This window comes from Nannobrachium achirus (genome assembly GCF_963921795.1).
Source record: "Nannobrachium achirus genome assembly, chromosome: 14".
In the NCBI taxonomy this organism is placed as follows: Eukaryota; Metazoa; Chordata; class Actinopteri; order Myctophiformes; family Myctophidae; genus Nannobrachium; species Nannobrachium achirus.
Genome location: NC_137821.1, coordinates 22,321,455 through 22,348,817, shown reverse-complemented (window position 1 = coordinate 22,348,817; position 27,363 = coordinate 22,321,455). Strand labels below are relative to the sequence as shown.

Genomic DNA, 27,363 nt, shown 5'->3' with positions numbered 1-27,363 from the left:
CTAGCCTTAGCCGCTGCTCGTAGCCTTGCTAACTTTGCAACCTTGTTGTGCTAACTTGTTGCTAGCTCTGCTTTCCACTGTGTTGCGGCTAGCTTGATTAGCCTACGTTTACCAGACGTTTTGCTGCTGCCTGTTTACCCTCTGCTTGTTTGTTTGCCCCCCGCCTCACAGACCCTGTGCTTTTCGGCGAAGGATTGACCGTGGCAATGGCAACTGCTAGCCCTTTTCCACACTGCGTCACAGAAGGCTGCAAACTCAAGCTAGACGCGGACGACCCCCACCCACAGTGTATCGTCTGCCTCGGGTGGCAACATGCAGCTGACGGCATGGAGGACAGACCTGCGTGCAGGCTTTGCCGCAGGATGTCACCAGCCCAGAGGCACGGACGTTTCTATATGGCGTGCCTCCTCTCCGGCCTGCAGTACAGGCACACGGACACCAAGGAGACCCCCGCCTTGCCCGAGGACCCGGAATCTTCCTCTTCCGATTCTTCGACCAGCGAAGAGGAGACATCGAGGAGGAGGACTTTTACTCCCCGAGTGGCACCTCGCCCCAGCTCGACAGCGGCCGTGCGCCGCTCAGGCGGAGGATGGGTCCCCTGTGACCACTTCCCCTCCCCCATCCTCGATTCCATCTCCCTCTCTGTCTCCCCGCTGCCTTCCATGACCTTCTCCATGGCGGCGGAGGAGGGACCCCACGCCACTCTGGGGACCTCAGAGGCAGGCCTGTCTGCCCCTCCGGAGCTGGTTCAACCTGGCTCAGCGGCAGTGTGCCGGGACCCGAGGCAGGCCTTGCTGCCTCCCCGACCAACGGCAGCGGCGCGCCTGCGGGTATCACCGTGCCGAGCCCGCAGGCACCCGCTGAAGACTGTCCGCATCTGCCACCCGAGGCGGCCCTGTCTGCTGTCGGAGGAGCTGCCGCCGCCACCACCCCCGCTGGCCTCTCCATGGAACCCTGGGCGATCTGGAGAGGGCTACCAGGCTGCAGGGCCTCCCCGTCCCTGTACGGGAGCAGCCTGCAGGTTCAAAGGACCATGCTCCTCCACCACCAGCGAAGATGGCGCGCCTCCCCACCGTAGCGGGGCTTCAGAGCTGGGTCCAAGGACCCTGGGCCTCCCACCGTGACCCGGCTCCACTCGGCTTCTCCACGGAGTTTGAGGGGGACATCCACCCCGCTCTGGCTTCCTCCCTCCACTTGCGCTTCGCGGCTCAGCAGCCAGGCGTGAGGAGCCCTTCATCCTTTCGGGCATCCATCCCCTCCACATGGATCCCCGACAGAGGCTTGTCTCCACGGCCTGCAGGGAGTCCTACAGATCGTCGGGGCATTCCATCCGGGCCCTCAACGCGGTGGCGCTCCTGGCGGAATACGTCAAGATCCTGCATCCAGGCCGAGCTCAGGACGGCCATGGATCTCCTGACTTTCCTGACCTCACACGCAAGTGGCTTGGGCTGGCAGGGCCATGGACCACATCATGACACTGGAGGTCTGCCACTGGCTGGACCTCATTGACTGGGGAAAGGATGGACCGGACAGGAGATTTTTCTTCAGCTCATCCTGGCACATGATGCGGCCAGGAGCGAGGTGGAACGGACCGGAGTCGAACTGGGCTCCAGGGCTGTGGTGGAGAGAGTCCGACCTTGGCGTCCTGATCTTCTCTTTCCTCCTTGCTTGGAGGGAAGGCTTGGGTTGGGTCTTGGTCCTGTAGGACGGGTAGACCTTCTTGTTGAGGGACTTAGGAGGATAGGGACACGCTGAACGGTTGTTCCGGTGTTTGGTTCCACTCCTGGACAAGAGTCGTCAGGAGGACTCGTTCGAGAGTGTTTTTGGGGGAACGGTGTGGTTATTCTTGTTGAGAGGCTTGGTGCCGGGACCTGTCGGTCCTTCGGCTCCTCCTTTCATGCGAAGAGACCCGCTTCCCTCTTGGGACCTCTGGTAGGGGGTCCTCTTGTTGATGGGGGTTGGGTAGGACGCTTGTTGTGTCCGTAACCCTTGCAGCTTGAGTGGTGGATCAGCCTGTGGTGCCCGCTGCTGTAGTACCCTCTGGTTTGCTGCTGCCCCTTCTTTATTTGCTTTAGGTTGGGTTCCCTTGTAGTTCCCTTCTTGGGAGCCCTTCAGTAAGGCCTTGCTCTTATTGGGGGGTCCCTCATCTTCTGAGAATTTCCCTAACCTGCTTGTTGAGGTTCTAGGGTGGGGGGGCCTCCTTTCCCCTATTGATAGGGTAGAAAGGACCCCTACTTTCCTTTCCACCTCCGCCCCTGTAGTCCCTAGGGTCTGGGGGTTTGTGGACTGGGACTTCCCTTGGAGGGGACCTGTCCTGGCTGCAGTCATAGGAGGTGGTTAGATGTTGGCCTTCATCACACGGTTTACGTACCCCATTACAGGAAGGCGTTCCGACTGGAAGACCGCTAATAAACACAAGTGTTTCGAACGAAACACCTAGATCTGAAAGGAGGAACTCCTTCCGGTCTCGGCCCTCTGTTAGAATTGGAGCAGAAAGGCTTTTTAAGAGATCGAACAGAAGGATGTCACGGGTCTTATAGGGGGAGGTCCCCTCGCCCCGAGACTTGATTGACATCCCCTATGGCCAATGGGACATTGTCCTACGGGAGCTGACGTACCTTTTTTTCTGTATTTTGGTGCAATCTGACGATTCCCCCATAGGAAGGAGTTCCTCCTTTCAGACCTAAATAAACAGGTGTTTTGTTCGAAACACTTGTGTTTTGAAGCCACTTTTTTGCCAAATTCAAATCCGCCAGAATTTCTGCAGATATTTTTGGTCGACAGGAACCAAATGTATGTTTTACCAGGATTTTTTACATGGGTTCATTATACAGCAAGTTGAAAAGAAAAGAAAATAACCCCTTTGAGTACTAAACTGTTGTCTGTAATGGTGGCCTCTAATTTGCATATTTAGGAGTAGTCCTACCACTAATTACATTAAAAATACCTAACATACACTGTCTGACCCTCATAGATATACTGTATATATACACTTTATTTGTCAGTTTAGCCTGCTTTGTTATAGAGTTATTGAAGAAATAGTGCAAAATTGGTAGCCATTTGTTATGCAAATTAGAAGGTTAAAAACTAAAAAAAGAAAAACATCTGTCTGGAGACTAGAGATGGGATTTATGGCTCTTTGAAGTGAGCCGGATCTCTGTGATCCGTTCCTGTCAAAGAGCCTTTCAAAAGACTGGCTCATTCTATTAGTTACTTTGTAGATGTTGATTATAATTACAAATAACTTCAACCCTATGTACATTTATTTCTGACATATATACAAACCTGCCATTTGAAAATAGCCGATCTACAAGTGTTGCGACGCATTGTGAGCTTGTAGCAGGCCCGGATCCAGGATGAAATGACTAAGGGGGCTTTTGAAAATTGTGAGGGGGCAAGTTACCCCTAATATGCAATGTGTTCACTTTCTCTCACTGAGAGAGTTGCAACATTTTTTTTTCTGTGAGGGAAACAAGTGAACAGGTCTATGAAAACAAGCCCAAAAGAAGCAACCATTTTCACCCTTTAGCTGTATTACATCAGCTAGTTTCAGAATTAATCTTGAAAGCAATGCCAAATAAGCAACTACACAGGAAAACAAAATCAAAGTCGCTTATAATAAGCAAACCTGGCAACAAGACAGGAAAACAAGACCAAAGTAACTTATAATAAGCAAACATGGCAACAAGAGACTTTACAAGAAACAAGACCAAAGTCGCTTATAATAGAAAACCTGGCAACACCGCAGTTCCGTGGTCTGAATGCAATGTGCGTTCGGCAGACTTTTTTCTACAATTATACAAATACAAATACAATGATAGAGGAATTAAGCCTATAGCCTAAAATAGCCTATGCGTCTGTCTCAGACATGACAGATAAATAAAACCAGCAGAAGCAATTAGCCAGCTAAATTGCAACACTTACCAGTCAAGTTGATATCGTTCTATTCCTTCCATAGTAAGAATTTCATATTATGTTCCTTGATGGACGCAGTCACGCATATCATGCATGTCGTTTCAGTGAAGGCTCCTGTCGGCATTAGAACTATAACCAATAGCCTACTATACTCACGACATGAAAACAAAAGGCAGGATCAGTAATCACTGCATAGGCTATTCCAGTCAGATCCCTTCATTAAACGAGAAATCCGCTGCTACAGGGCAGGGCTAAGCCTACTTGCCGACAGGTAGCCACTGTCTTCTTTATTTTTTACTAAACCACTTTCTGATGTCCATCTTTACCCTGCGAACTCTTTTGTGTTGGGATTTATTTTGCGCGTTTTGTCTATTTCCCGCGAACGGAAGAGGAACACAGCTCTGTCTATGGTGCTGGCTTCTGCCTGTGTTTTAGGTGATTTTAAATTGGGGATTACGGGAGCTGTGCTGCTGCGCCAGCTGCTGATAATAATCATCAGATAATTAACAGTATTGAAACTGTGTTTCAATACTGTTATTGTAATCTCTATGACAATAATAATATTCAGCCAATATCTTTTTGGTTTTTGATATTTTCTTAACTTTATAATTTACAGAATAATTTACAGAATATAAACTAAGGGGGCCTAACTTGCAACTCAGGGGGCTTTGCACCCCCAGGCCCCCCCGTGGCACCGGGCCCGGCTTGTAGATCTGCTATTTTCAAATGATCTTTCTATATTTTACTCATTGGAAAACCTGTGAAATCGGACATTCTGCATAATGAGTACGTTATAATATTGGTACTTTAAGTACATTTTGATACCAATACTTTTTCACTTTTACTCGAGTACATTAACATTCCAAACTTCTACTTTTGCAGTTTGATATTTTTACTTAAGTAAAGAAATTGAGTACTTTTCCCACCACTGTTCATTAAAAAGGAACGGCTCCCTACTGTGAACCGAATCCTATCGTTAATTTCAAAGAGCTGTTCAAAAGACTCGATTCGTTCGTGAACGTCCTACCTCTACTGGAGAGGCAAATATATCTGAATCTTATCACCCGATCTACTATGCATCTCTCCATTCGATGGGGAGAAATTGCACAAAAATCCCCTCATTCAAAGGTGTGGAATTGTACAATTTCTGCAACCCAGCTCACCCAGATTGCAGGAATTACTCCCAAAACCCCATTGAATGGTAGGGCTTCTGTATTGGCTGTTGTCTAGGGCACCTCGTTCAGACCCAGGTTACTGGAATGAATTACTCCCAAAACCCCATTTAATGGTAAGGCTTCTCCATTGGCTGTTATAGGGCACCCCGCCCACCTTGTTCAGACCCAGGTTACTGGAATTACTCCCGAAACCCCATTTAATGTTAAGGCCTCTCTATTGGATGTTGTCTTGGGCACTCCACCTATCTCTTTCAGACCCACATTACAGATATTACTCTCAAAACCACATTTAATTAACCTGACTGCGCCAGATTATGGCAGCAGTGCGTATGCCTGGCTGCATACCGCTCTGCTTACCATCATCTGGGATCGCTCAAGTGTTATCAACTCCCCCCGAGAGATCTCAGATGGTAAAGTAGGGCGGTACGCACTACTGCCACCATGTGGCGCAGTCAGGTTAAAATTGAATGGTTTTGGATAAATACTGTATGCAATGTAATATGCTTGCTCTATAATTACAGCATAAGCACTCATAATACTTCATGATTATAATTACTGTTCACTCACTGTCTCTCTATAAATGCCACTTGGAATTTTTCAAATCAGCCCCATGGTGGCCCTATAACAGGCCAATCCGTGTTTTTACCTATAACTGCACCATCTGGGTAAAACTTTGAATGTGCACTCCCTAGAGGCCAAGGAAAAAAGAACTTTGCCCTACATTTGTCACATATGCCTTTTATAGCACCACCAGCAGGCCGACTTATGTAAAACATCTTATATTACTCCTTCCGATGTTATCAAAATTTTACACAAATCGGCACACATGATCTCTATAGTCATGTGATCAAGACGGATCGCTTAGATTTTTCATAGTCCATCCCGATTGGCTAAGATTATTATTATTTTTATTTTTTTGAAGTTTACGTTAATGCCTCAGGATTCCCCAGAATTGTATTTAACCATTAGAAACCAGAGAAAAGGCAGATGCAGTGCATACAGTGGAACTCTGCTACAGCATATATAAGTACATCATGGATGTTCTACTTACCTACACCCTCCTCTTCATTTATGGCTGTAGGGGTAAAGGTGACAGGTGTATTACAAATAATGTTAACACTCTTAATCTACCTCTTTCTGCATAAAGAAATGTTTTTATCAATACAATAAGTATATTGAAGTGAAAATGCGAATTTGACCCTGATTTTGACACATAGGGCAATCAACAGCAGTTAATGGCAGCTGTCTTTGGTTTGTCTTTGTACATGTGTGTAACTTTGTTTTCTCTGTAGTCTATGCAGTAATTCCCTGTTCTGGGTATATCCTCTCCCTCATGCTAAACGTCCACTTCTTTTATGTTCTATCCTGGATGACAAGCATTACATCAATATAAAAGTCTCACAGCCTCTATATACAACCCATCTGGATAGCATACGTGTTTGTCATTCGACTCTCAGTCTGGTGTTCGGCTGGTTCACCATTTTGAATTTCACTTATGGCAGCCAAATTCATTTTTATCACTTGTTAGGAATAAGCTCAGGTTTTAGGAATAAATTTACTGTGGTAAATGTCATGTTATGTTAGGGGAGGGTCAATCTTTTTTTTAATGCTTGAGGAGGTTCATTGATTTTTTTCCCCCCATTCGGAGGGAGGGTCAAGGCATTTTATAACAGGGCTTATACATTTTCTCCTGTGGTATCCCTCTTTAAAAAATGACCCTGTCCTTTACATTGTTGTTACATGTTCTACTTACATGGACCCTCTTCCTCATTCGTGGCTGTAGTGCAGGGTTCCCCAATAGGTGGCCCGCAAGGGGCATCTGTCTGGCTCGCACAGACCCCTGTCAAAAAATTTAAAATGTTGTGACGCACGCACGCACGCACGCACGCACGCACGCACGCACGCACGCACGCACGCACGCACGCACGCACGCACACACACACACACACACACACACACACACACACACACACACACACACACACACACACACACACACACACAATCTATGTTCTACTTACCTAGATCCACCTCCTCATGTTTTGCTGTAGGGGGAATGTATGCAATGTAATATGCTTGCTCTATAATTACAGCATAAGCACTCATAATACTTCATGATTATAATTACTGTTCACTCACTGTCTCTCTATAAATGCCACTTGGAATTTTTCAAATCAGCCCCATGGTGGCCCTATAACAGGCCAATCCGTGTTTTTACCTATAACTGCACCATCTGGGTAAAACTTTGAATGTGCACTCCCTAGAGGCCAAGGAAAAAAGAACTTTGCCCTACATTTGTCACATATGCCTTTTATAGCACCACCAGCAGGCCGACTTATGTAAAACATCTTATATTACTCCTTCCGATGTTATCAAAATTTTACACAAATCGGCACACATGATCTCTATAGTCATGTGATCAAGACGGATCGCTTAGATTTTTCATAGTCCATCCCGATTGGCTAAGATTATTATTATTTTTATTTTTTTGAAGTTTACGTTAATGCCTCAGGATTCCCCAGAATTGTATTTAACCATTAGAAACCAGAGAAAAGGCAGATGCAGTGCATACAGTGGAACTCTGCTACAGCATATATAAGTACATCATGGATGTTCTACTTACCTACACCCTCCTCTTCATTTATGGCTGTAGGGGTAAAGGTGACAGGTGTATTACAAATAATGTTAACACTCTTAATCTACCTCTTTCTGCATAAAGAAATGTTTTTATCAATACAATAAGTATATTGAAGTGAAAATGCGAATTTGACCCTGATTTTGACACATAGGGCAATCAACAGCAGTTAATGGCAGCTGTCTTTGGTTTGTCTTTGTACATGTGTGTAACTTTGTTTTCTCTGTAGTCTATGCAGTAATTCCCTGTTCTGGGTATATCCTCTCCCTCATGCTAAACGTCCACTTCTTTTATGTTCTATCCTGGATGACAAGCATTACATCAATATAAAAGTCTCACAGCCTCTATATACAACCCATCTGGATAGCATACGTGTTTGTCATTCGACTCTCAGTCTGGTGTTCGGCTGGTTCACCATTTTGAATTTCACTTATGGCAGCCAAATTCATTTTTATCACTTGTTAGGAATAAGCTCAGGTTTTAGGAATAAATTTACTGTGGTAAATGTCATGTTATGTTAGGGGAGGGTCAATCTTTTTTTTAATGCTTGAGGAGGTTCATTGATTTTTTTCCCCCCATTCGGAGGGAGGGTCAAGGCATTTTATAACAGGGCTTATACATTTTCTCCTGTGGTATCCCTCTTTAAAAAATTACCCTGTCCTTTACATTGTTGTTACATGTTCTACTTACATGGACCCTCTTCCTCATTCGTGGCTGTAGTGCAGGGTTCCCCAATAGGTGGCCCGCAAGGGGCATCTGTCTGGCTCGCACAGACCCCTGTCAAAAAATTTAAAATGTTGTGACGCACGCACGCACGCACGCACGCACGCACACACACACACACACACACACACACACACACACACACACACACACACACACACACACACAATCTATGTTCTACTTACCTAGATCCACCTCCTCATGTTTTGCTGTAGGGGGAATGGTGACAGGTGTATTACAAATAATGTTAACTCTCTTAATCTACCTTTTTGATCAATACAATCAGTATATTGAAGTATGGAGTTATGATGCAAAATACAATATTTGGTAATGACAGAAAGCAAATTGGCCGGCATGGCATGGTGTTTTTGCAATGGCTCCATATCTGGAAAGGTTCAGGGCCCCAAACTGTACAAGTGTACCACGTTTCATGCTTTTATGAAAAAGTTAACGATTTTCGTTTCAATCCACCAGGGTATATAAGCCAGGCCGCAGCCTGAAGTCATCCAGTAGGGCCCCATTTAAGGTTCCAAAGTCTCGCCTTGTCACAAAGGGCGACTGGGATTTTGCCATTCTGGCCCCTCTGCGAAGTGTGGAATAGTATATATTGTACTTACCTACACTTGGAACCGTATTCAGAGCTGTAGGGGGAAAGGTTACAGCTAAGTAAGTAACACAGTGTTATGTTAACTCTTGCAAACAACATATACATTTACTGTGTAGGTGTGCGTATTTAGGGCTGTCAGCGATTACATTTTTTTAAATTGTAATTAATTAGAAGAGAGGTCCTATTGCACACCTACTAGGACAGGTGCGTTGGAACAGTGTAATAGATACTGAGAGAAGAGAAGGAGTCCCGCACACTGTCTTCACTTACAATCAAACTTTATTCAGCAATGTTTCGGTCTCTTCAGACCTCAGATCAGGCATTTTTATGCCTGATGAGAGACCGAAACGTTGCTGAATAAAGTTTGATTGTAAGTGAAGACAGTGTGCGGGACTCCTTCTCTCCTCTTAATTGTAATTAACACACAATTTGTGTAGTTAATCGCATAATATATATTTTTTTATTGGCTCAAACCTGAATAAGAAACTGAAAAACTGGAACTGTGTCATATATGGAGCAGGATACATCCAAATGTATTATTTCTTATTATATATACTTTTATTATGCATCATATACCAATATTATTTATTTAATTGTTATCTGATATCCTCTGTGGTGTACATACACTAAAGCCCGATTCGCACGGGATAGGCTTTACCTAGGGTCCGCAGGTGAAATCACTTAAGTTTTTTTAATCCTGTGCGAATCGACCATAGCCCGATTTGCGTTGGACTAACATTACCTCAGGACGTGGGGTAATCTAATCTTTACCCCACGTCCCCTGTGATTATTATGGCAGATTCAGACAGGATAAGCGATATCTGTGTTTTATTTATTTTACGGAGATGGCCGGGTTTCCCAAAGTGATTTTAGCCCATCCTAAGCCCAACGTAGCTCACGCATGGTCGTAGAGACCAAACCCCGATCGTCATGTTCCCGTGTTCATATGGTTTCGGGCAGAGCGACTTATTTAACTACACCGTCATTCAGATTTCACAAAGTGCTTAATAAAGTCTCACACCTGTCTAAATACGGTACGGCTTTCTATAATTACCCGTATCCTCTGTTTTCTTTAATAAGAAGCCTTTTTATCCGATCACTGTCTGTTTATCTCATTGGGGTTGGTGCACATGGGAAACGCCAGGAAATACATGGGAAAACAGAACGCGATCGGATAAAAAGGCTTCTTATTATAGAACATGGAGGATACGGGTAATTATATAATGCTGTACCATATTTAGACAGGAGTGAGACTTTATTAAGCACTTTGTGAAATCTGAATGTTGGTGTAGTTGTAGGGGGCTAAATAAGTCGCTCTGCCCGAACCAATGCAAACACGGGAACATGAAGGTCGGGGCTTGGTCTCTACGACCATGCGTGAGCTATGATGGGCTAAAATCGCTTTGGGAAACTCGGCCAATAATCCATTGTCCACAATTGTGTGTGCGTGTGTGTGTGTGGCATTCCTTCATCCGCCGGGCTGTATTCCCTCATGCTGAAAAAACTAAACCCAGCATAAAAAAAGCTTTATCAGAGGATGTCTGTGAAGTGATTATTATGGTAGGTAAAACGGCCTGTAATCTTTACCCCACGTCATCCGTGATTATTACAGACATGGTCAATTGAATTCGCACAGGATTCAAAATAAAACAGACAACCTCAGTGATCTTTATACTTTACCCATGGGGTCCTCAGGTTAAACTAATCCAACACGAATCGGGTTTGGGCAGTGGTGTGATTTTTGAAGTGGTGGCCCTCTAAATTCATGACGTCACATGCATGTCACATGCGCGCGCACACGTGCGCACGCATGCCTGTCGCTCTGTGCTAATATTGTATAATACAACATTTTTAATGTAATTATATTTCTTATTATTTAGTTACATTGTTAATTTGTTGTTTTTATTTTAGTTTCAATTTATGTATTTTCCTTTAAGTTTCATATAAAAATAGAATCTAGTGCTCTTCCGAGCACAGGTCTCCACCAGGCCAGGCATCCTGGTGGTGCTATAATAGGCCAATGTAAAAAGGGTGACGTGTTCTTCGCCAATGTTAGACCTTTCATGGCAGTCGGACACTGCATGCATGATTTGAGGCATTTGTTCAAAAACGGACCAATCCTGCAAACTTTTGAAGCCAATATTAGCCAATTAGGATGGAATATGAAATATCAGACGGATCAGACTTGATCACATGACTATAGAGATACTGTGTACTGATTTGCATGATTGTTGGAGACAATCTGATGGAGTAATAGCAAAGAATGTGTCTTACATAAGTCGGCCTCCTGGTGGCGCTATAAAAGGCTGATGTGAAAAATGCAAGGAATGGGTTTTTCCTTGGCCTCTAGGAAGTGTGCTTACAAAGTTTGAAACTGATCGGTGGAGTTATAGGTAACACAAATCGGTCTGTTATAGCGCCACCATGAGGCATTTCTTCCTCTGCCTAGTGGGAAAGTGTGTGCATGATTTCATGATAATTGCACTCTGCGTATGTGATTTGAGGCATTTTGTTAAAAACGGCCCAATCCTACTAACTTTGGAAGCCAATCTTAGCCAATCAGGATGGAATATGGAAAATCAGACAGATCCGTGTGAATCACATGACTGTCGAGATACTGCCTACCGATTTGTAGGATTTTTAGACAAAAATCTCTAAGAGTAGTGTACAGAAATGTATTTTGCAAACATCGGCCTCATGGTGGCGCTAGAAATGGGCCATTTTAAAAGTGTGGGGCAGAGGTTCTGAATTGGCATCCAGGGAGTGTGTGTGCTCATTTTGGCAGCGACCAAGCCAACGGCGGCGGAGATTAGCTGGTAACAAACTCGAAGGACGGACGGACGGACGGACGGACGCACGCACGGACGGACAGGGGCGAAAACCTACTATCCCCCTGCCTTCGGCTGGTGGAGGCAATAATTTTAGTTTACATAGACTTTATAGACTCACCCACACACAGTAAAGTGTGCTAGCTCCTTTCGGAACCTCTCCCTCTGCTATGCAGCTCTGACAAAATGAGACATGAAGAGTGAGGAGCTGCATAGCGGAGGGAGAGGTTCCGAAAGGAGCTAAAAGTCTGCAAAGAATGCTAGGCGAAAGTATATGCTGGTCGCATATACAAGTGTGAGCCTGGCTACCAGAGTATTGTTATGCAAAGCAGACGCGTGATTGGAAATCACACCGCAGTTCTGGGCAAACCCCGCCCATGGAAGCTTTTGATTGGCTGAACTGGCGCTAGGGAGCGCTCCTTTTTGTTCGCTTGGACCGCACGGAGGTGCGATCACTTAAACCTAACCCTAACTCTAACCCTAACCTTAACCTCAGTAAAACTATGCCTAACCCTAACCCTAACCTTAATTATGCCTAACCCTAAACCTAACCCTAACCTCAGTGAAACTAACGCTCTGAGTAACTAACCTGCCGACGGATGTGTAAACAAACGGCTCCGCCCAGAACTGCGGTGTGATTTCCAATAACGCGAAGCAGACAGGTAGGGGATTGAAGTGTTGACCGAGCCGTCGAGCCGTCACACAACTTCACGACGTGCGTGCACGTGCGTGTGCGTGCGTGCATGTGGTCGCGTGTGCGTACAGCTTGAGAAGTGTGGGCACGCCGAGCCCAACCGAGCCCATGGTCATGGTCTGAAGAGGGCACTTTTTACAGACGGATAAAAGGACAGTGGCTCGAGCCCCCTTTGTCTATGTGTGCACGTGCACTTTATTATGGGGAAAAACTGGTGTATTTTCCTTTTTTAAATCGCTAAAACAGCGCATTTTTTAACACATCTCCTTAACGGTTAATTAACTGATAAGGCCCATACGGTTATCGGTTAAGAAAAAATCTCCATTTGGTCGTCCCTACCCTGTAATTAACTTTTTTCATCCACGGCAACCCTGAATTACACTGTTAATTTTTAGAATCTTGCATCATATTTTTTGATATAAATATGCAAATCTTACATCATATTATTTGATGCAAATCTTTCCACCTTAGATACGATAGGCTACTAGTACTTACAGTATGTCACAGAGAAATATTCGTTTCCATCAAAGCAGACAGAAATGACGTTTAACCACGTGAACCCCAGCATCCCTATTCTGGGGGAAAGGTTCACCAAAAAATAGCCGATCTACAAACGTTGTGAGCTTGTAGATCTGCTATTTTTGGTGAAGAGTTTTGGTGTAGATGGAAAAATAACCTCAGTACAGTGCAACTCAGGTGTGTTTTACTAAGCATAGAGGGTCAAAGTTCATAAATTCAAAATATTATCAAATTATTCTGAGGCACCCCTGGACTTTTATCACGGCACCCCAGGGTGCCCCGGCACCCACTTTGGCTTAATGCAAGCTTGCCTTAAGCCAAGGCTGTCCTTCTCCCATGAAGCAACCGTAAAGCAAGTTGCTTCTTCAAAACCATGTGACTATAGAGAATGAAACACATGCTTTAAATGTGTGTCGGAGGCCTTAGAGATAGGGTGAGATGTTTGGTCATCAACGAGAGACGCAAGGTTGCTGTTCCTTCACTTGAAAAGGTGCCAGCTTCAGGTGGTTCAGACATATAGTACGGAAGCCTCCCGAGTACGGAAGGTCCTCACTCCCACTGGGAGAAGACCTCAGGGCAGACCCAAGACCAGATGGAGGGATTAGGCCACATTGGCCTTGGAACGCATCAGGATTCCCCAGAATTGTATTATTTAACCAGAGAAATGGCAGATACAGTGCATACAGTGAAACTCTGCTACTATAAGTACATCATATGTTCTACTTACGTAGATGCTCCTCCTCAGTCATGGCTGTAGGGGGAAAGGTGACAGGTGTATTGTAAATAATGTTAACCCTCATAATCTACCTTTTTCTGCATAAACACATTTTGGATCACACCCACTCATGCAATTCACCCTTTGTCAAGTCCCACCCCATGTCGCTCTGTTACTAGGTGGCACAAAAAAGCCAGGGAAGACTTTTTTCCCCCATTCACTTCCATTATAAAAACAAGATTTTTCATAACCTCATTATTGTTATTTTAAGTACCAAAAGAAAAACATCTACGTGACATTAATAAAAAAGGAACAAAAAAGTACAGAAGTTACATTGCAAAACTGGGGTTTCCCCCAAAAAATACATGTTTTAATTAGTTTAATCCTCTGAAACAGGCAGAGAGCAGAGAGAGAGAGCAGTGCATCTAGGCTGACTCGCACTGACCAGGATATTTAGGAACTATAGCCTCGCTCTCTACATAAAATGTATTTTAATTGTAATTCTGCCCATTTAAAATATGTACCCAATCGAATATCTTAGTTACATCGATATCGTTCATGTGAACTAGTTTGTTGAAGCTTATTCATTATAATTATTGAAATTGATATGACCGCGCCGCGCCTTACTGCGCCAAGGCCGTGCCGCCCATCGCCGCACCGCGGTGAAAGAAAGAAAGGACTTTGTCCCACTGCATAACTCCGCCCCCGGTAGCAAAAGTGAATGATTTTTCTGGTTGGCCAGTCAGGGCTCAATTAGAAGGCTGACAAAGGGTGGATTACACACAGTTACAAAGTTACATATGCACGCACACACATACGCACACACGCATGCACATTGTCATTATAGACATATGGATGGATGTAACAAATATACATTTGAAACATGAATTGGTTAGGAAATCAATTCAAGACTTACAAGGTGTCTTCTGCCTTTTTCTAGAGATCTCCAAATAGTGAAGAAAATACCCCAGTATTGCTGCCAGTGCTGCCACCGCAATCACAATCCCTGCAATCGCTCCTCCAGTCATACAGTCACTCTTTTCCGTTCCAGTGATATCCTCTGAAAGTGAAATGCAAAAAAAGAAAAAAATATATTTATTCCTTCCCGCAATAAATAATCGATACACTGACGGCAAATATCGATTTTTCATAACATTATGTATTCCCCCAGTTAACATTGGGTGCAGTAACGCCAGCCGCCTGCACTGTTTGTGGTGGGGGCGCTAGTGAGCACAAAGTGAGCAGATAGAGAGAGAAGAAGTGAACGCCAGCCAGATAGTGGAATGAATGACATAGAAAGGTAGACGCCTCCTTCGACTCTGATGCATGTGCATCGAGGGACTAAGGGAATCACGTCCAAGAGGGCGATAGCAAGAGGGTGCAAAAGACCTGTACTTCCCGTTTCTGTGTGACGTAGGTAGATACCTTTTTAGGAGGCGGAAGCATGTTTGGAGTCTATTCATTTACAATGGGAGAGCTAACGTGAACACAGAGCAAAATAATAGTTCAGAAGCTATGGTCACTGAACTAAATATTGGACCCAATCATCACAAGCCTCATAATATTAACAAAATTGTCATACTAAAGTGGCTTTTTTCAGCGACACAACAAAGGAGAAAATCTACTTTATTATTGCTCTTTAGCTGTCCCAGCAACACACTCTCGCGGGATCTATAGCACCAGTAAACAGGACGTGCGCGAGATTTGCAGTCAGAGCCGGCGCCCACTTAGGAGTCAATTTGTAGGATTTGTGTACCATGTCGCACTCTAGTGGATCCAATGAGGATGAGCTATCTTCATTAATTAAATATCTTTGATCACGTGTGCATTGCTTCCACGTGCGTCACACATAGGGAAGTTGCTAGGCCGATCAGAGGTAGGTGGGGGCGGGTCTTTACGTACGCAGCCTGTAAGAACAGCTGAACCGCGCAACATCGGAACTGGTTCTGTTGAATTGAATTGGAGTCCTTGGAGAAGTCCCGGAAAAGTCGCACTGTGATTGGCCAGTAGTCACTTTGACTGACAGCGTTCCCTTAGTTTTTCCAGGATGTCCGGACTACAACTGTTGCACGTATATCCATAGCTACACTGGTCTATTAATAAATGTGTGTAATCTCTGGGTTCATGTCAAGGTGCAGGTTTATCGATATACAATGTCCATGTATTTGGCAGATAATCACTGTGTTTACTTATTTATATCCATAATAATACATGTTTCACTTAAAACCTGCACTATCCACACCTTTCACACAGATTTAATTTCTTTGCTAAATAGTTACTATATCGATTTTAAATCATTGAATCGAATCGTATCGTATCGCCATGAATTAACCAATATCGAATCGCTATTAAAATGTATCGTTACACCCCTAGTTTGTGATCACACTCGAACACAGGCGATTGGTGATATTTGCTAAGCACTGTCACTATTAAGAAAGTATGTTTACAGGTTCCAGTAAGTGTTTTACTGTTAGAGGAGGCACTATGCATGCACATTTTTGTACATGTGTCAATCTTATTTTGTTTCTTGTCAATTACATTTTAACTACATGCTTTTTAGGATTGGTTAGACAATTGTGGGCAAGTTGTAAAGTTGCAGTCAGTGTTTGTTTACTGTTTGAGGAGGCAAGATTCTTCTACTTACCAGTAAGACTCCCTAATCGGGAGATAAGCCACCGTATCTCCACAAATAGGGCAAAAATGTTTTTCCCAAATCTTCCTGATCCATGTTGATGACATGAGTGTAGACATGCTGTGTAGTGATATTCGTGATTTTAGGGCAAAAACTGTAGGAGCAGTGTCCAAAAATGTGTTTTAAAAATCGGCCTGAAGGTGGCGCTAGAATAGGGCCATGTGAGAAATGAGGGGTGGGGTCTCCGCGTTGCCTTGGCGGACGAATAGGTACCGGCCCCGGCTCTCCCGGACGCTCCTAGCCCGAGTTATGGCATTTTATGTGCGCTGCAGTGGCAGGGGGTCCTCCACTGGGGGCGCCACCACTTTTGCATCCGTTCTGGAGCATCAGGAGTCGGTGGTCCCCGGGAATTCCCCGCGAGCAGCCCCGTTGGGGTGGTCATTTGGTCATTTTTGCACATTTGGTAATTTTTGACATCTGGGGGTCCCCCAGGGACCTGGGGGTCCCTGGGGCTCCGGGGGTCCTTGGAGGTTGTAGTTTTGCAGGCAAGGAGTGTGTGTGTAAAATCTGGCATGGATGGGGTCAACGGGTGCGGAGATATAAACAGGGAAAAAGTGTGACGTGTGACGTGTGAGCACATTTGGTCATTTTTTACATCTGGGGGTCCCCCAGGGACCTGGGGGTCCCTGGGGCTCCGGGGGTCCTTGGAGGTTGTAGTTTGGCAGTCAAGGAGTGTGTGCAAAATTTGGCATGGATGGGGGCAACGGTTGTGGAGATATGAGCAGGGCAACAGTGTGACTGACGGACTGACGGACTGACTGACGCACAGACAGCCCGGGGAGGTTTTGGTAGTAAATGCGACCTACGGTCGCAATTAGCCAATTCATACAATAATCTTATAAGATTATGGAATGAATGTATAACAAAAAGATCAACAGAAGTGTTAAAATGGTTAGAGGCACTGTCCCGTGGCATGAAGTTCACAGGTTTGATTCCTCCCTGGTCTCCATTAAAAGCCAAGTCCTAACTTGACAGCCCTTGTTGAATTATATCGGCACTCATACGATTGCAAACAAGCTCAATAACTAACCTAAGCAGAGAACCCCCCCCCCCCCCCCCCCCCTGCAGTGAAAACACATACCGGGCAATCTTTGTTTCTACTCTCACTATGTAGTGCAGGCGTTTCGGGCAGTATTTTGATGTAATCGTGCACTTTATGAAAGAAGCATGACATTTGGCACACAGTTAGAACATGCCATATGGAACATTTTTGGCTATTAGTTAGGTAAAGTTAGCCGAAAGTTAAACCAGAGTCCCCCAAGGGAGTTGTGATTGAGAAAGTTCAGAGGTGATAGTTGACACCTTTATTAACACATTTGTGAAGAAAGATATTGATTTTGATTTAGTTCCCAGATTGGTTTAACTTTTGTCTACTTTTACCTAACTATATAGGGGCATTGCAGATTTGTCTTGGGAAACTTGTGGGAGCCAATTAAAGTTGGGCTCTCATAGACTTTACTATAGAGTAAAATAATACAAAAAATAAATACGCTTTAAGTAGCATGTGAGGGGTCAAACTAGGTGTTTTTCATGATTCTGAATCCAATGCAGGCATTTGTTTTGCAGGAAAAACATTCCTTGGGCTAAAAACGGACACCATAAAAGTGATAAAACCATGGTTTATTGATGAGTCATCACTTTTCACAGTTTTTTGGCGTCCGTTTCTCGGAAAGGAATGAAAGGAACAGAGGTTCACTTCGAACCTCTGTTCGAAGTGGAGCTGTGTGTGTGTGTGTGTGTGTGTGTGTGTGTGTGTGTGTGTGTGTGTGTGTGTGTGTGTGTGTGTGTGTGTGTGTGTGTCACCCAGGATCATGTGTACCGATTTTTGTGACATTTGAAGAAAATATGTAGGAAAAGGAGCAAAAAGTGTGTTTTGGAGAAAATTCAAGATGGCGGAAAATCTATCCTGGCGCAAATGGGCGTGGCCTATATGGGGAGATGCGTTTTGACCCAAGGAATCCAGGGAAAAAAGAATTTTAATTTTCCGATCTACGGTTCAAGAGTTACGGGGCAAAACGTAAAGTAGCGCCACCATGAGGCCGAGTGATGTAATTATTTTTCGATTCATTCTTAAAATCATTATGAATCGCCTCTCCGAGGTTTGAAACTGTAGCTCCTATGGTTTACGAGAGAAAAATACTTGAAAGTGATTTCTTGCATTGTCCCATTATAAGTCAATGGGGACAATTAAGCGTCGTTTTTTGCCGATTACGTCGGCATGGTAAGGCGGATCGGAACGAAAGGTAATAGAACACCATTCCCGGCCGAGCCGCACATTTTGATGTATATATTGCGCGAGTGGCGTAAATGGTGCGGCACTAGTTACGCGCCGAAGTTTAGGCTACACGGACGGACGGACGGACGGACGGAGACAGACAGACCCACACACTTGGCCACGTATAGGGAGCTTGTGTTCCACACAGCTCCAAAAACAGTATTCAGAGAGAGAGAGAGAGAGAGAGAGAGAGAGAGAGAGAGAAAAAAAAAATCGAGAGAGAGAGAGAGAGAGAGAGAGAGAGAGAGAGAGAGAAAAAAAATCGAGAGAGAGAGAGAGAGAGAGAGAGAGAGAGAGAGAGAGAAAAAAAAATCGAACCTCTGTTCGAAGTGGAGCTGTGTGTGTGTGTGTGTGTGTGTGTGTGTGTGTGTGTGTATTGCAGTTGATGCTCAGGGCAGGCTAGACTCAACAGCACCTCTCTGGTCACCCAGGATCATGTGTACCGATTTTTGTGACATTTGAAGAAAATATGTAGGAAAAGGAGCAAAAAGTGTGTTTTGGAGATGCGTCTTGACCCAAGGAATCCAGGGAAAAAAGAATTTTAATTTTCCGATCTACGGTTCAAGAGTTACGGGGCAAAACGTAAAGTGGGCCGTTATAGCGCCACCATGAGGCCGAGTGATGTAATTATTTTTCGATTCATTCTTAAAATCATTATGAATCTCCTCTCCGAGGTTTGAAACTGTAGCTCCTATGGTTTACGAGAGAAAAATACTTGAAAGTGATTTCTTGCATTGGCCCATTATAAGTCAATGGGGACAATTAAGCGTTGTTTTTTGCCGATTACGTCGGCATGGTAAGGTGGATCGGAACGAAAGGTAATAGAACACCATTCCCGGCCGAGCCGCACATTTTGATGTATATATTGCGCGAGTGGCGTAAATGGTGCGGCACTAGTTACGCGCCGAAGTTTAGGCTACACGGACGGACGGACGGACGGAGACAGACCCACACACACGGCCACGTATAGGGAACTTGTGTTCCACACAGCTCCAATAACTGATAATCACCTGCAGCATGAAATAACTACCAAAATACACAATGTATATACTGAATACAGTCTTACTAGTCCATGGGCCATACGAGATGTCGGTATCAGAAAGGTGGCAAAGGTTATCATGCATTTTTGAAAAGCTCTATATCTGTAGATTATATTTTGGTATGATAACCCGTTCTGAGACACAGCTAAATTGGTGTTATCAGCCGCTAGAGTTGGTGTTCCATTAACTTTACATTACAGGGAAAACTAGAAGCAGTGCTCTTCCGAGCACAGGTCTCCACCAGGCCAGGCGTCCTGATGGTGCTACTGTAATAGGCCAGTGTAAAAAGGGTGGCATATGTTCTTCACCTTAGACCTTTCATGGCAATCGGACGCTGCATGCATGATTTGAAGCATTGTGTTCCAAAAATGTGTTTTGCTAAAGTCCACCTGCTGGTGGCGCTATAACAGGCCAATGTGAAAAGGATAGCATTTGTTCCTTGACATAGTGGGAATATGTGTGGCAAATTTCATGGTAATTGCAAGCTGCGTTGATGATTTGAGGCATTTAGTTAAAAAAACTGAGCAATCCTGCAAACTTTGGAAGCTAATATTAGCCAATCAGGATGGAATATGAAATATCAGACGCATCAGACTTGATCACATGACTATAGAGATACTGTGTACTGATTTGTGTTACTTTTGGAGAAAATCTGAAGGAGTAATATCCAAAAATGTGTTTTACATAAGTCGGCCCAAAGGTGGCGCTATAAAAGGCTGATGTGAAAAATGCAGGGCAAAGGTTTATCCTTAGCCTCTAGGGAGTGCGCTTACAAAGTTTGAAACTGATCGGTGGAGTTATAGGTAAAACCACAAATCGGCCTGTTATAGCGCCACCATGAGGCTGATTTTTTTAAACCTAAGTGGCATTTCTTCCTCGGCCTAGTGGGAACGTGTGTGCGCGATTTCATGATAATTGCACTTTGCGTTTGTGATTTGAGGCATTTTGTTCAAAACGGATCAATCCTACAAACTTTGGAAGCCAATCTTAGCCAATCAGGATGGATTATGCAAAATCGGACAGATCCGTGTCGATCACATGACTGTCGAGATACTGACTACCGATTTGTAGGATTTTTGGACAAAATCTGTAAGAGTAGTCCACAGAAATGTGTTTTGCGAACATCGGCCACTAGGTGGCGCTAGAAAAGGCCCATTTGAAACATTTAGGGCAGAGGTTCTAGATTGGCATCCAGGGAATGTGTGTGCTCACTTTTGCAGCAACCGGGCCAACGGCGACTGAGATTAGGTGCACACAAACTGCGAGGACGCACGGACGCACGCACGGACGGACGGACGGACGGACGGAGGGGTAAACATACTCTCCCCCATGCCTTCGGCTGGTGGAGACAAAAAGCAAAAATTTAATCTGCTTTAAGTAACATATGAGGGGTCAAACTAGTGGTTTTTCATGATTCTAAATCCATTGCAAACATCTGTTTTGCATAAAAAACATTCATTGGGCTAGAACGGCCCCCACAAAAGTGTGAAAAGTGATGACTCATCACTTTTCATCACTAAACCATAGTCTTGTGGGGCCGTTTTTTAGCCCAATGAATATTTTTTGTGCAAAACAGATGCTTGCAATGGATACAGAATCATGAAAAACCCCTAGTTTGACCCCTCATATGCTAATGGGACACCAACTCTAGCGGCTGATAACACCAATTTAGCTGTGTCTCAGAAACGGTTATCATACCAAATTATAATCTACAGATAGGCTATAGAGTTTTTCAAAAATGCATGATAACGTTTGCCACCTTTCTGATACCAACATCTCGTATGGCCCATGGACTATACAGTGTGATTGGTGTTTACAGACGATTGAACGTTAACTAAAAGCCATCCTCACAAATTCTGATTGAGAATGGTAAAAAGTGTAAAGTTCAGGAAGTGGAGATTTTACAATTTGTATTTATTATTATACAGTATATATATATATTATATCATAATACATATTTTTATCTTCTCTTAAAAAGGCAGTTAAGATAGCCCAGTGATGGCTTTATAATAGAAAATGTGCCAATAAAGCCATCTACGGTGGGATAATGAAGTGAGACCTGCCCCTAGATAACAACAATGTGAAAGGATTTCTTTTCTTTTTAAAGAAAAAGAAAATCTAACTTCCCTCCTTCCCATCCATGAAACCATTATTTACACCTTACCAACATCAAGCTGGATCTCATGGCTGCTGTGCAGGGTCGGAACATCACACTTGTATTTCCCCGCGTCTGAGAGCTGCACCCCGGACAGTTTCAGTGAGATGTTGCCCTGAGGCAGCTTCTCAGCAAACAGGGAGGTCCTCCCTTTGTAAAAATGGTTCAGAACATCAGAAACCTCACGTCCATCTTGGAGGAGATGTACAAATTCTATCTTCAGGTCGGGTCTCGACCACTGCACTGTCATCCGGGTTGCGTTGCGAGGTGGCTCAATGTAGCAGGGAAGGGTCACATCATCCCCCACTTTGGCCTGCACAGCCTGAGAGGACCCTTTCACCTGATGTTGTCCTGAAAACAAAACAAAATGTTTTTGTGTTTGTGATATTCATCTTCCAGTTCTAATTTTGTCTGTACATCACTTTAATTTCTTCATATCTTCCAATTCCAAGTTTATCCTGTATTCTGTAAGAGATTAAATTGGTATCCCGACCTGGTAATGCATTTTCTGTTTACTTTAAGAGCTAGATAGACCCTCTGAGCAAACACTCAATCTGCATGATTACTATGTAGGCCTATTGTACAGCGTGCGGTTTTGTTCACGGTTCAAAACGGTAACAGGATAGGTGAGCAACAAAACCATCTGGGCACTAGGGACAACTGGGAACCAAAATCATCTGGACACTAGGGACAACTGCAGCACCAAAACCATCTGGGCACTAAATGGCACCTGGAAGAGTGGGCACTTAGGGGTGGAGATAACGGTGATGCATATTCATAAAGCTATTGAATATCTTCGCTTTCAGTGTTGCACTTTGTAGACGGTCCCTATTACCGCTGGCCTAACATTCAGCTGCGCAATGTGCGCATAGCTCCGTGAGGGGTTCCGAAAGGAGCTAAGCTGCGCATAGAGACGGATGTATCTGTTAAACACGGAGGATGGTTTGTTGGTTTGTTGTTTTTTTGGGATGGAAATCAAGTTGTAGTTGTTTCTTTAGCTAACCAGCATAAGAATGAGACGGTTTTCTGAGCTATTGAGCCCGGAAGCGCGAATCTGTGAATCTCTTAGGCCACATTCTCATAATATAATTCGGTTTAGTCGTGCGAATGGGAGGGGTGAAGTTGCCACATTCTTGCATATTTAATTGATACGTTTGCGCTCGCACTGCACTTTGTCATCCGAAACAAGGAATCGTCCACGTCTGTCCAGGGACATGTATGTATCCAAGCTGCAAAATAATGCCTCCTCCATCTCCCTGTGTTTATTAATTCTTCAAGTTCAACTCACAATGTAACCGCAGGACCCCCGCAAGCGCCGCATTAGCCTATTTATCTGCGGTCGACGGTCGTAAACGGGCGATCACAAAATAAAACCAGCGGCGGCGGGAGGGACTCGCAAAATCTACCAGCAATAAACCAGACAGAAAATACTTTAGCAAGATATGAATATCTACGAGGAGTAGAGCGTCAACGTCTCTCTCTCTCTCTTCTCTCTCTCTCTCTCTCTCTCTCTGACCCTCGTCTTTCCCTCCGCTGGCTCCCTCTTTGCGCTCCGCGCATGAAGCGTCTCCATCTGGACACGATTTGGCACAGAGAGCCGCGCGCGTGAGCAAGACCCACACATCGGCCTATATATGATATACAGCTATACAAGTGACTCCTGTGGCACTTTCCTTTTATTTAACTGTGAGCAACAACTCCTCACAAATAATACACCATATGCGATCGAGGGAGCGGTGATCAGAAATCAACTGAGGGGAGGAGGCGGCCAGAATCGTCAGAAATCTAATGAGAACAGACGGGGGATTTAACCTTTTATAAATAACAATGGATTTAACCCGCACATGGCTCTATATAGCCTACCACAATGTTTCATTGCATGTATTTGAGACGGATGGATTCACACCAACAGGGAAGCGTTTGCGGTAGCGCATCGAAACCACCGTTTTTTTGTGGATTTGCATTCGTTTCTTTTATTCGAAAAAGAATACGGATGCGTCTTCACACATGCCCAACCGTTGTGTATTTTCCAACAATACGTTATAGGATTCGTTTTAATCGTCATAAAACGTGCCTGTGTGAATGTCGCCTTAGTTTTACCCTACTGATGAGGTTAGCAACTGCTGCTTTTCAGAAAGTTTACCTTCAGAGTTCAGACTGAAAAAGCGCACCGTTGCCCCACCCGTTGTGCATTTCCGAACGCACCCCCCGTTTCTCGGCGAGCTTCATTTCGGCGACTCTACTGGTATTCATCTAGGGGCCAGTTGCACCACAGATATAAAGAGCTAGATGCCTCGTTCGCCTCTGCAGTTCATTGGAGCGACGTGCAACACTTGTAGTCCGGACATCCTGGAAAAACTGAGGGAACGCTGTCAGTCAAAGTGACTACTGGCCAATCACAGCGCGACTTTTCCGGGACTTATCCAAGGACTACAATTCAATTCAACACAGCCAGTTCCGATGTTGCGCGGCTCAGCTGTTCTTACAGGCTGCGTACGTAAAGACCCGCCCCCACCTACCTCTGATTGGCCTAGCAACTTCCCTATGTGTGACACACGTGGAAGCAATGCACACGTGATTCCCTTAGTCCCTCGATGCACATGCACCAGAGTCGAAGGAGGTGCTACCTTTCGATGTCTATGAGTTGCACCACCAGAACGTAAGTTAGGGAGTAAAGTCCTTACTAGAGGCTTAGTAACTACTAGTTAGTTTGTAACTAAGTGAGTTACTAACAGGTGTTGCACCACGACTTCTTAAGGCATAACGTAACTAGTAATGCGTAGACTGTTCCTAAAGTAATGTATAGTCGCATAAAATGACGTCATAGCTCCCGAATCCAATGAAAGCGAACTGTTTCTAGTAAGGAAATAAAGCTTGTATCGTCTTTTGTCAACAGAGACCTCCGTCTCTCCACTGGCATGTGCAGTACAGTACACAAGTCACTGATATGCGCGCACAGGGCGAGCGCATCCCTGCGCAGCGCACTGCCCCTGCAAACGGATTGTATCCCCCGTTGTGAAGTAACGCAGAGCAACGCATAGACCTATTTGGAGACACAGGGGAAGAGAGCACACCGTTCAATTCGCTGTTGTGCTGTATATGCAGTGGTTGAAAAGTACTCAAATGAATTAAAAAAGTATCAATCCTGCAATATAGAAATACTCTATTAATAGCAGACACATCGTGAGCTTGTAGATCGACTATTTTCAATAATATTTTAAACAGATGGGTCGTTTCATTGTTGAATTAATTAGATAGCCGATATAATGCTGTCTGCCACGTTAGTAGTGAAAGTTGCTCTACTCCCATAGAGATAGGTTACTTAGTAAAGACTTAGTGCTGCCCAAGGGGTGGTGTAAATATTTAGTTGTTATTTACAGATAGCCTACGTTAGAGTGGTGCAACAGCTGACATTTTAGTAATGCGTAAGTCTTGACTTAGAAGCAACTTACAACTAGGCTACGTTTGAACTTAGTAACAGCTGGTGCAACCCCGCCCAGAGCCCTAGAACTGAGAGTTAGGCCAACTACGTTCACTTCATGGGGCGAGTCCAATGGCGGCTCGGGAGGAGCTTCTATAAGCTGAATTCCAATCCGAAGGGTTTGCACTTTGAAGTGCGCATTTGAAGGGCTATGACGTCACTGGTCGCAACGCATTGTGAGCTTGTAGATTGCTATTTGGCGCGGCCCAGTGACGTCATAGCCCTTCAAATGCGCACTTCAAAGTGCGAACCCTTCGGATTGGAATTCAGCTTAATATGGGCGCGTTCGGAAATGCGCACTCAACGCACTGGTGTGCCATGTTGTCGTTCGTTTATTCGGTGCACTTGGTGCGTTGTCGTTCGGAAATCCAGTGCGCGGCGCACTGGTGTGTGGAGTGCACGCACTCACCAACCCTACTCAGAAGATGGGGTTAGGCGGTGTGGTGCGGTGGTTCGGTGTTCTGATTGGTTGGTTTTCATGGCCGTGTCTCGAACGCTTCTCAGCTGTGAACAATGGAGGAAATGACCGCAAAATGCAGCATTTGCAGCTTAATTGGTCGTTTGGCCTTGATAGTTTCACACACATTAACGTGTAAACTAACAGCAGGTATGCCAATGCTATGAATTACATCTCCTTTCAATGTCAATGTTAGGGAGATTAGCATACTTTAGCAACTGCTGCTTTTCAGAAAGTTTACCTTCAGAGTTCAGAGTGAAAAAGCACACAGCTCCCTGTTAAAACTGGTCGTTCGTAAATAAGCCACACTGAACGCACTCTCCAACGTCACGCCCACTGCACTCACTACACCGAGCACACACTGGGTGCGGGTTTCCGAACGCACCCCTATAGTGACAATTATCTAACCGGAAGTCTGCTAAATGAATGAGAGCAGCAGCTCAAAACATTATTTCCTAACGACTTTGACCTTTATAAAAATAATCGATTCAGACAAATGAAAGAAAAAATATCACAGGTTATTTCCTGATATCTTATTCGAATTTTATTAACCATGTTATTTTACATCGTTTTTTGGCAATAGTACCAAGTAAATATTACAGAGACTTTAGTTGTCACTGTAAAATACTTTAAAACCGTTCTAATGTTGTATATTTACCTAAAAATGCCGATATTCGCGACGCTGCATCACTTTAGAGCTGAAATGGGTGACGTAACGAGTTCATTTTCGGACCCCTCGGTGACACCACTGCTCTGGTATTCATGTGTTGTTGCCAATAGTAATCCCGCTCAGTAAGCCTACGAGAGGAACTGCCTATACGTTTTGTTCGTTGCCTCGTACTTAGTAGGCCTATATGTATTTTTCATGACCAGACGACAGCAATTGTAAATAATATAACAATATATGCTGCCTACTGTCTTAAGAAAAGGTGGACACATTTAACTTTATTTACTAGTCTACTCTATAGGCTACTCACTCCCGGCTACTCAACTTTTGGGGCCCACCCTTCCCCATCGCCATCGGTAACTCCGCAGTAAAAAACGAAACTTGTCATTAAGTTATTAATGTGTAAGTAACGTAATGTTACCTGTCACAGATGTGACGTTGCAGCTGGTCCATATTGCCAGGAAAATGTGGAAATAAATCCACATCGACTTCATAGTAAAGCTGAGTTGGAAATCTGGAGGCGACATAATTTCTGCTATCTAAAATGAGGTTCTGTGAAACTGGCGAATATAAGCTGGCGAATATAAGGATATTTCTTCAGAATAAGAGTACCCCTCAGCCAATTGAAATTTTTTGAAAAACGATAAATTCTCCCAATATATGCACATTCCAAATATAGATTAAGCATTTACACGAACATACACAATGTTAATTATGTTTCTGGGTTAAAAAAAAAAAGTTTTAATAACATAAAACAATTATAAATGGATAAATGCTGTTCACTG

The 27,363-nt window shown here is 44.3% G+C and overlaps 1 protein-coding gene across 2 annotated transcripts in view; it reads right to left on the bottom strand.

Annotated features, from left to right (window-relative positions):
- LOC308298473 (uncharacterized protein) overlaps nucleotides 1–27,133 on the bottom strand; it is a 47,772-nt gene extending 20,639 nt beyond the window's left edge. For both annotated transcript variants that reach the window (XR_013962721.1, XM_080742079.1), the window contains exons 1-10: nucleotides 27,000–27,133; nucleotides 21,983–22,324; nucleotides 14,728–14,871; nucleotides 13,824–13,847; nucleotides 9,066–9,089; nucleotides 8,634–8,657; nucleotides 8,416–8,502; nucleotides 7,714–7,737; nucleotides 6,844–6,930; nucleotides 6,142–6,165 (exon numbers count right to left, since the gene is read on the bottom strand). Coding sequence is in view for 1 of the 2 variants with exons in the window: in XM_080742079.1 (XP_080598205.1) it covers nucleotides 6,142–6,165; nucleotides 6,844–6,930; nucleotides 7,714–7,737; nucleotides 8,416–8,502; nucleotides 8,634–8,657; nucleotides 9,066–9,089; nucleotides 13,824–13,847; nucleotides 14,728–14,871; nucleotides 21,983–22,324; nucleotides 27,000–27,105 (886 nt within the window). In the remaining variant the exon portion in view is untranslated. The remainder of the gene's footprint in view (nucleotides 1–6,141; nucleotides 6,166–6,843; nucleotides 6,931–7,713; nucleotides 7,738–8,415; nucleotides 8,503–8,633; nucleotides 8,658–9,065; nucleotides 9,090–13,823; nucleotides 13,848–14,727; nucleotides 14,872–21,982; nucleotides 22,325–26,999) is intronic.
- Nucleotides 27,134–27,363: the final 230 nt, after the last annotated feature.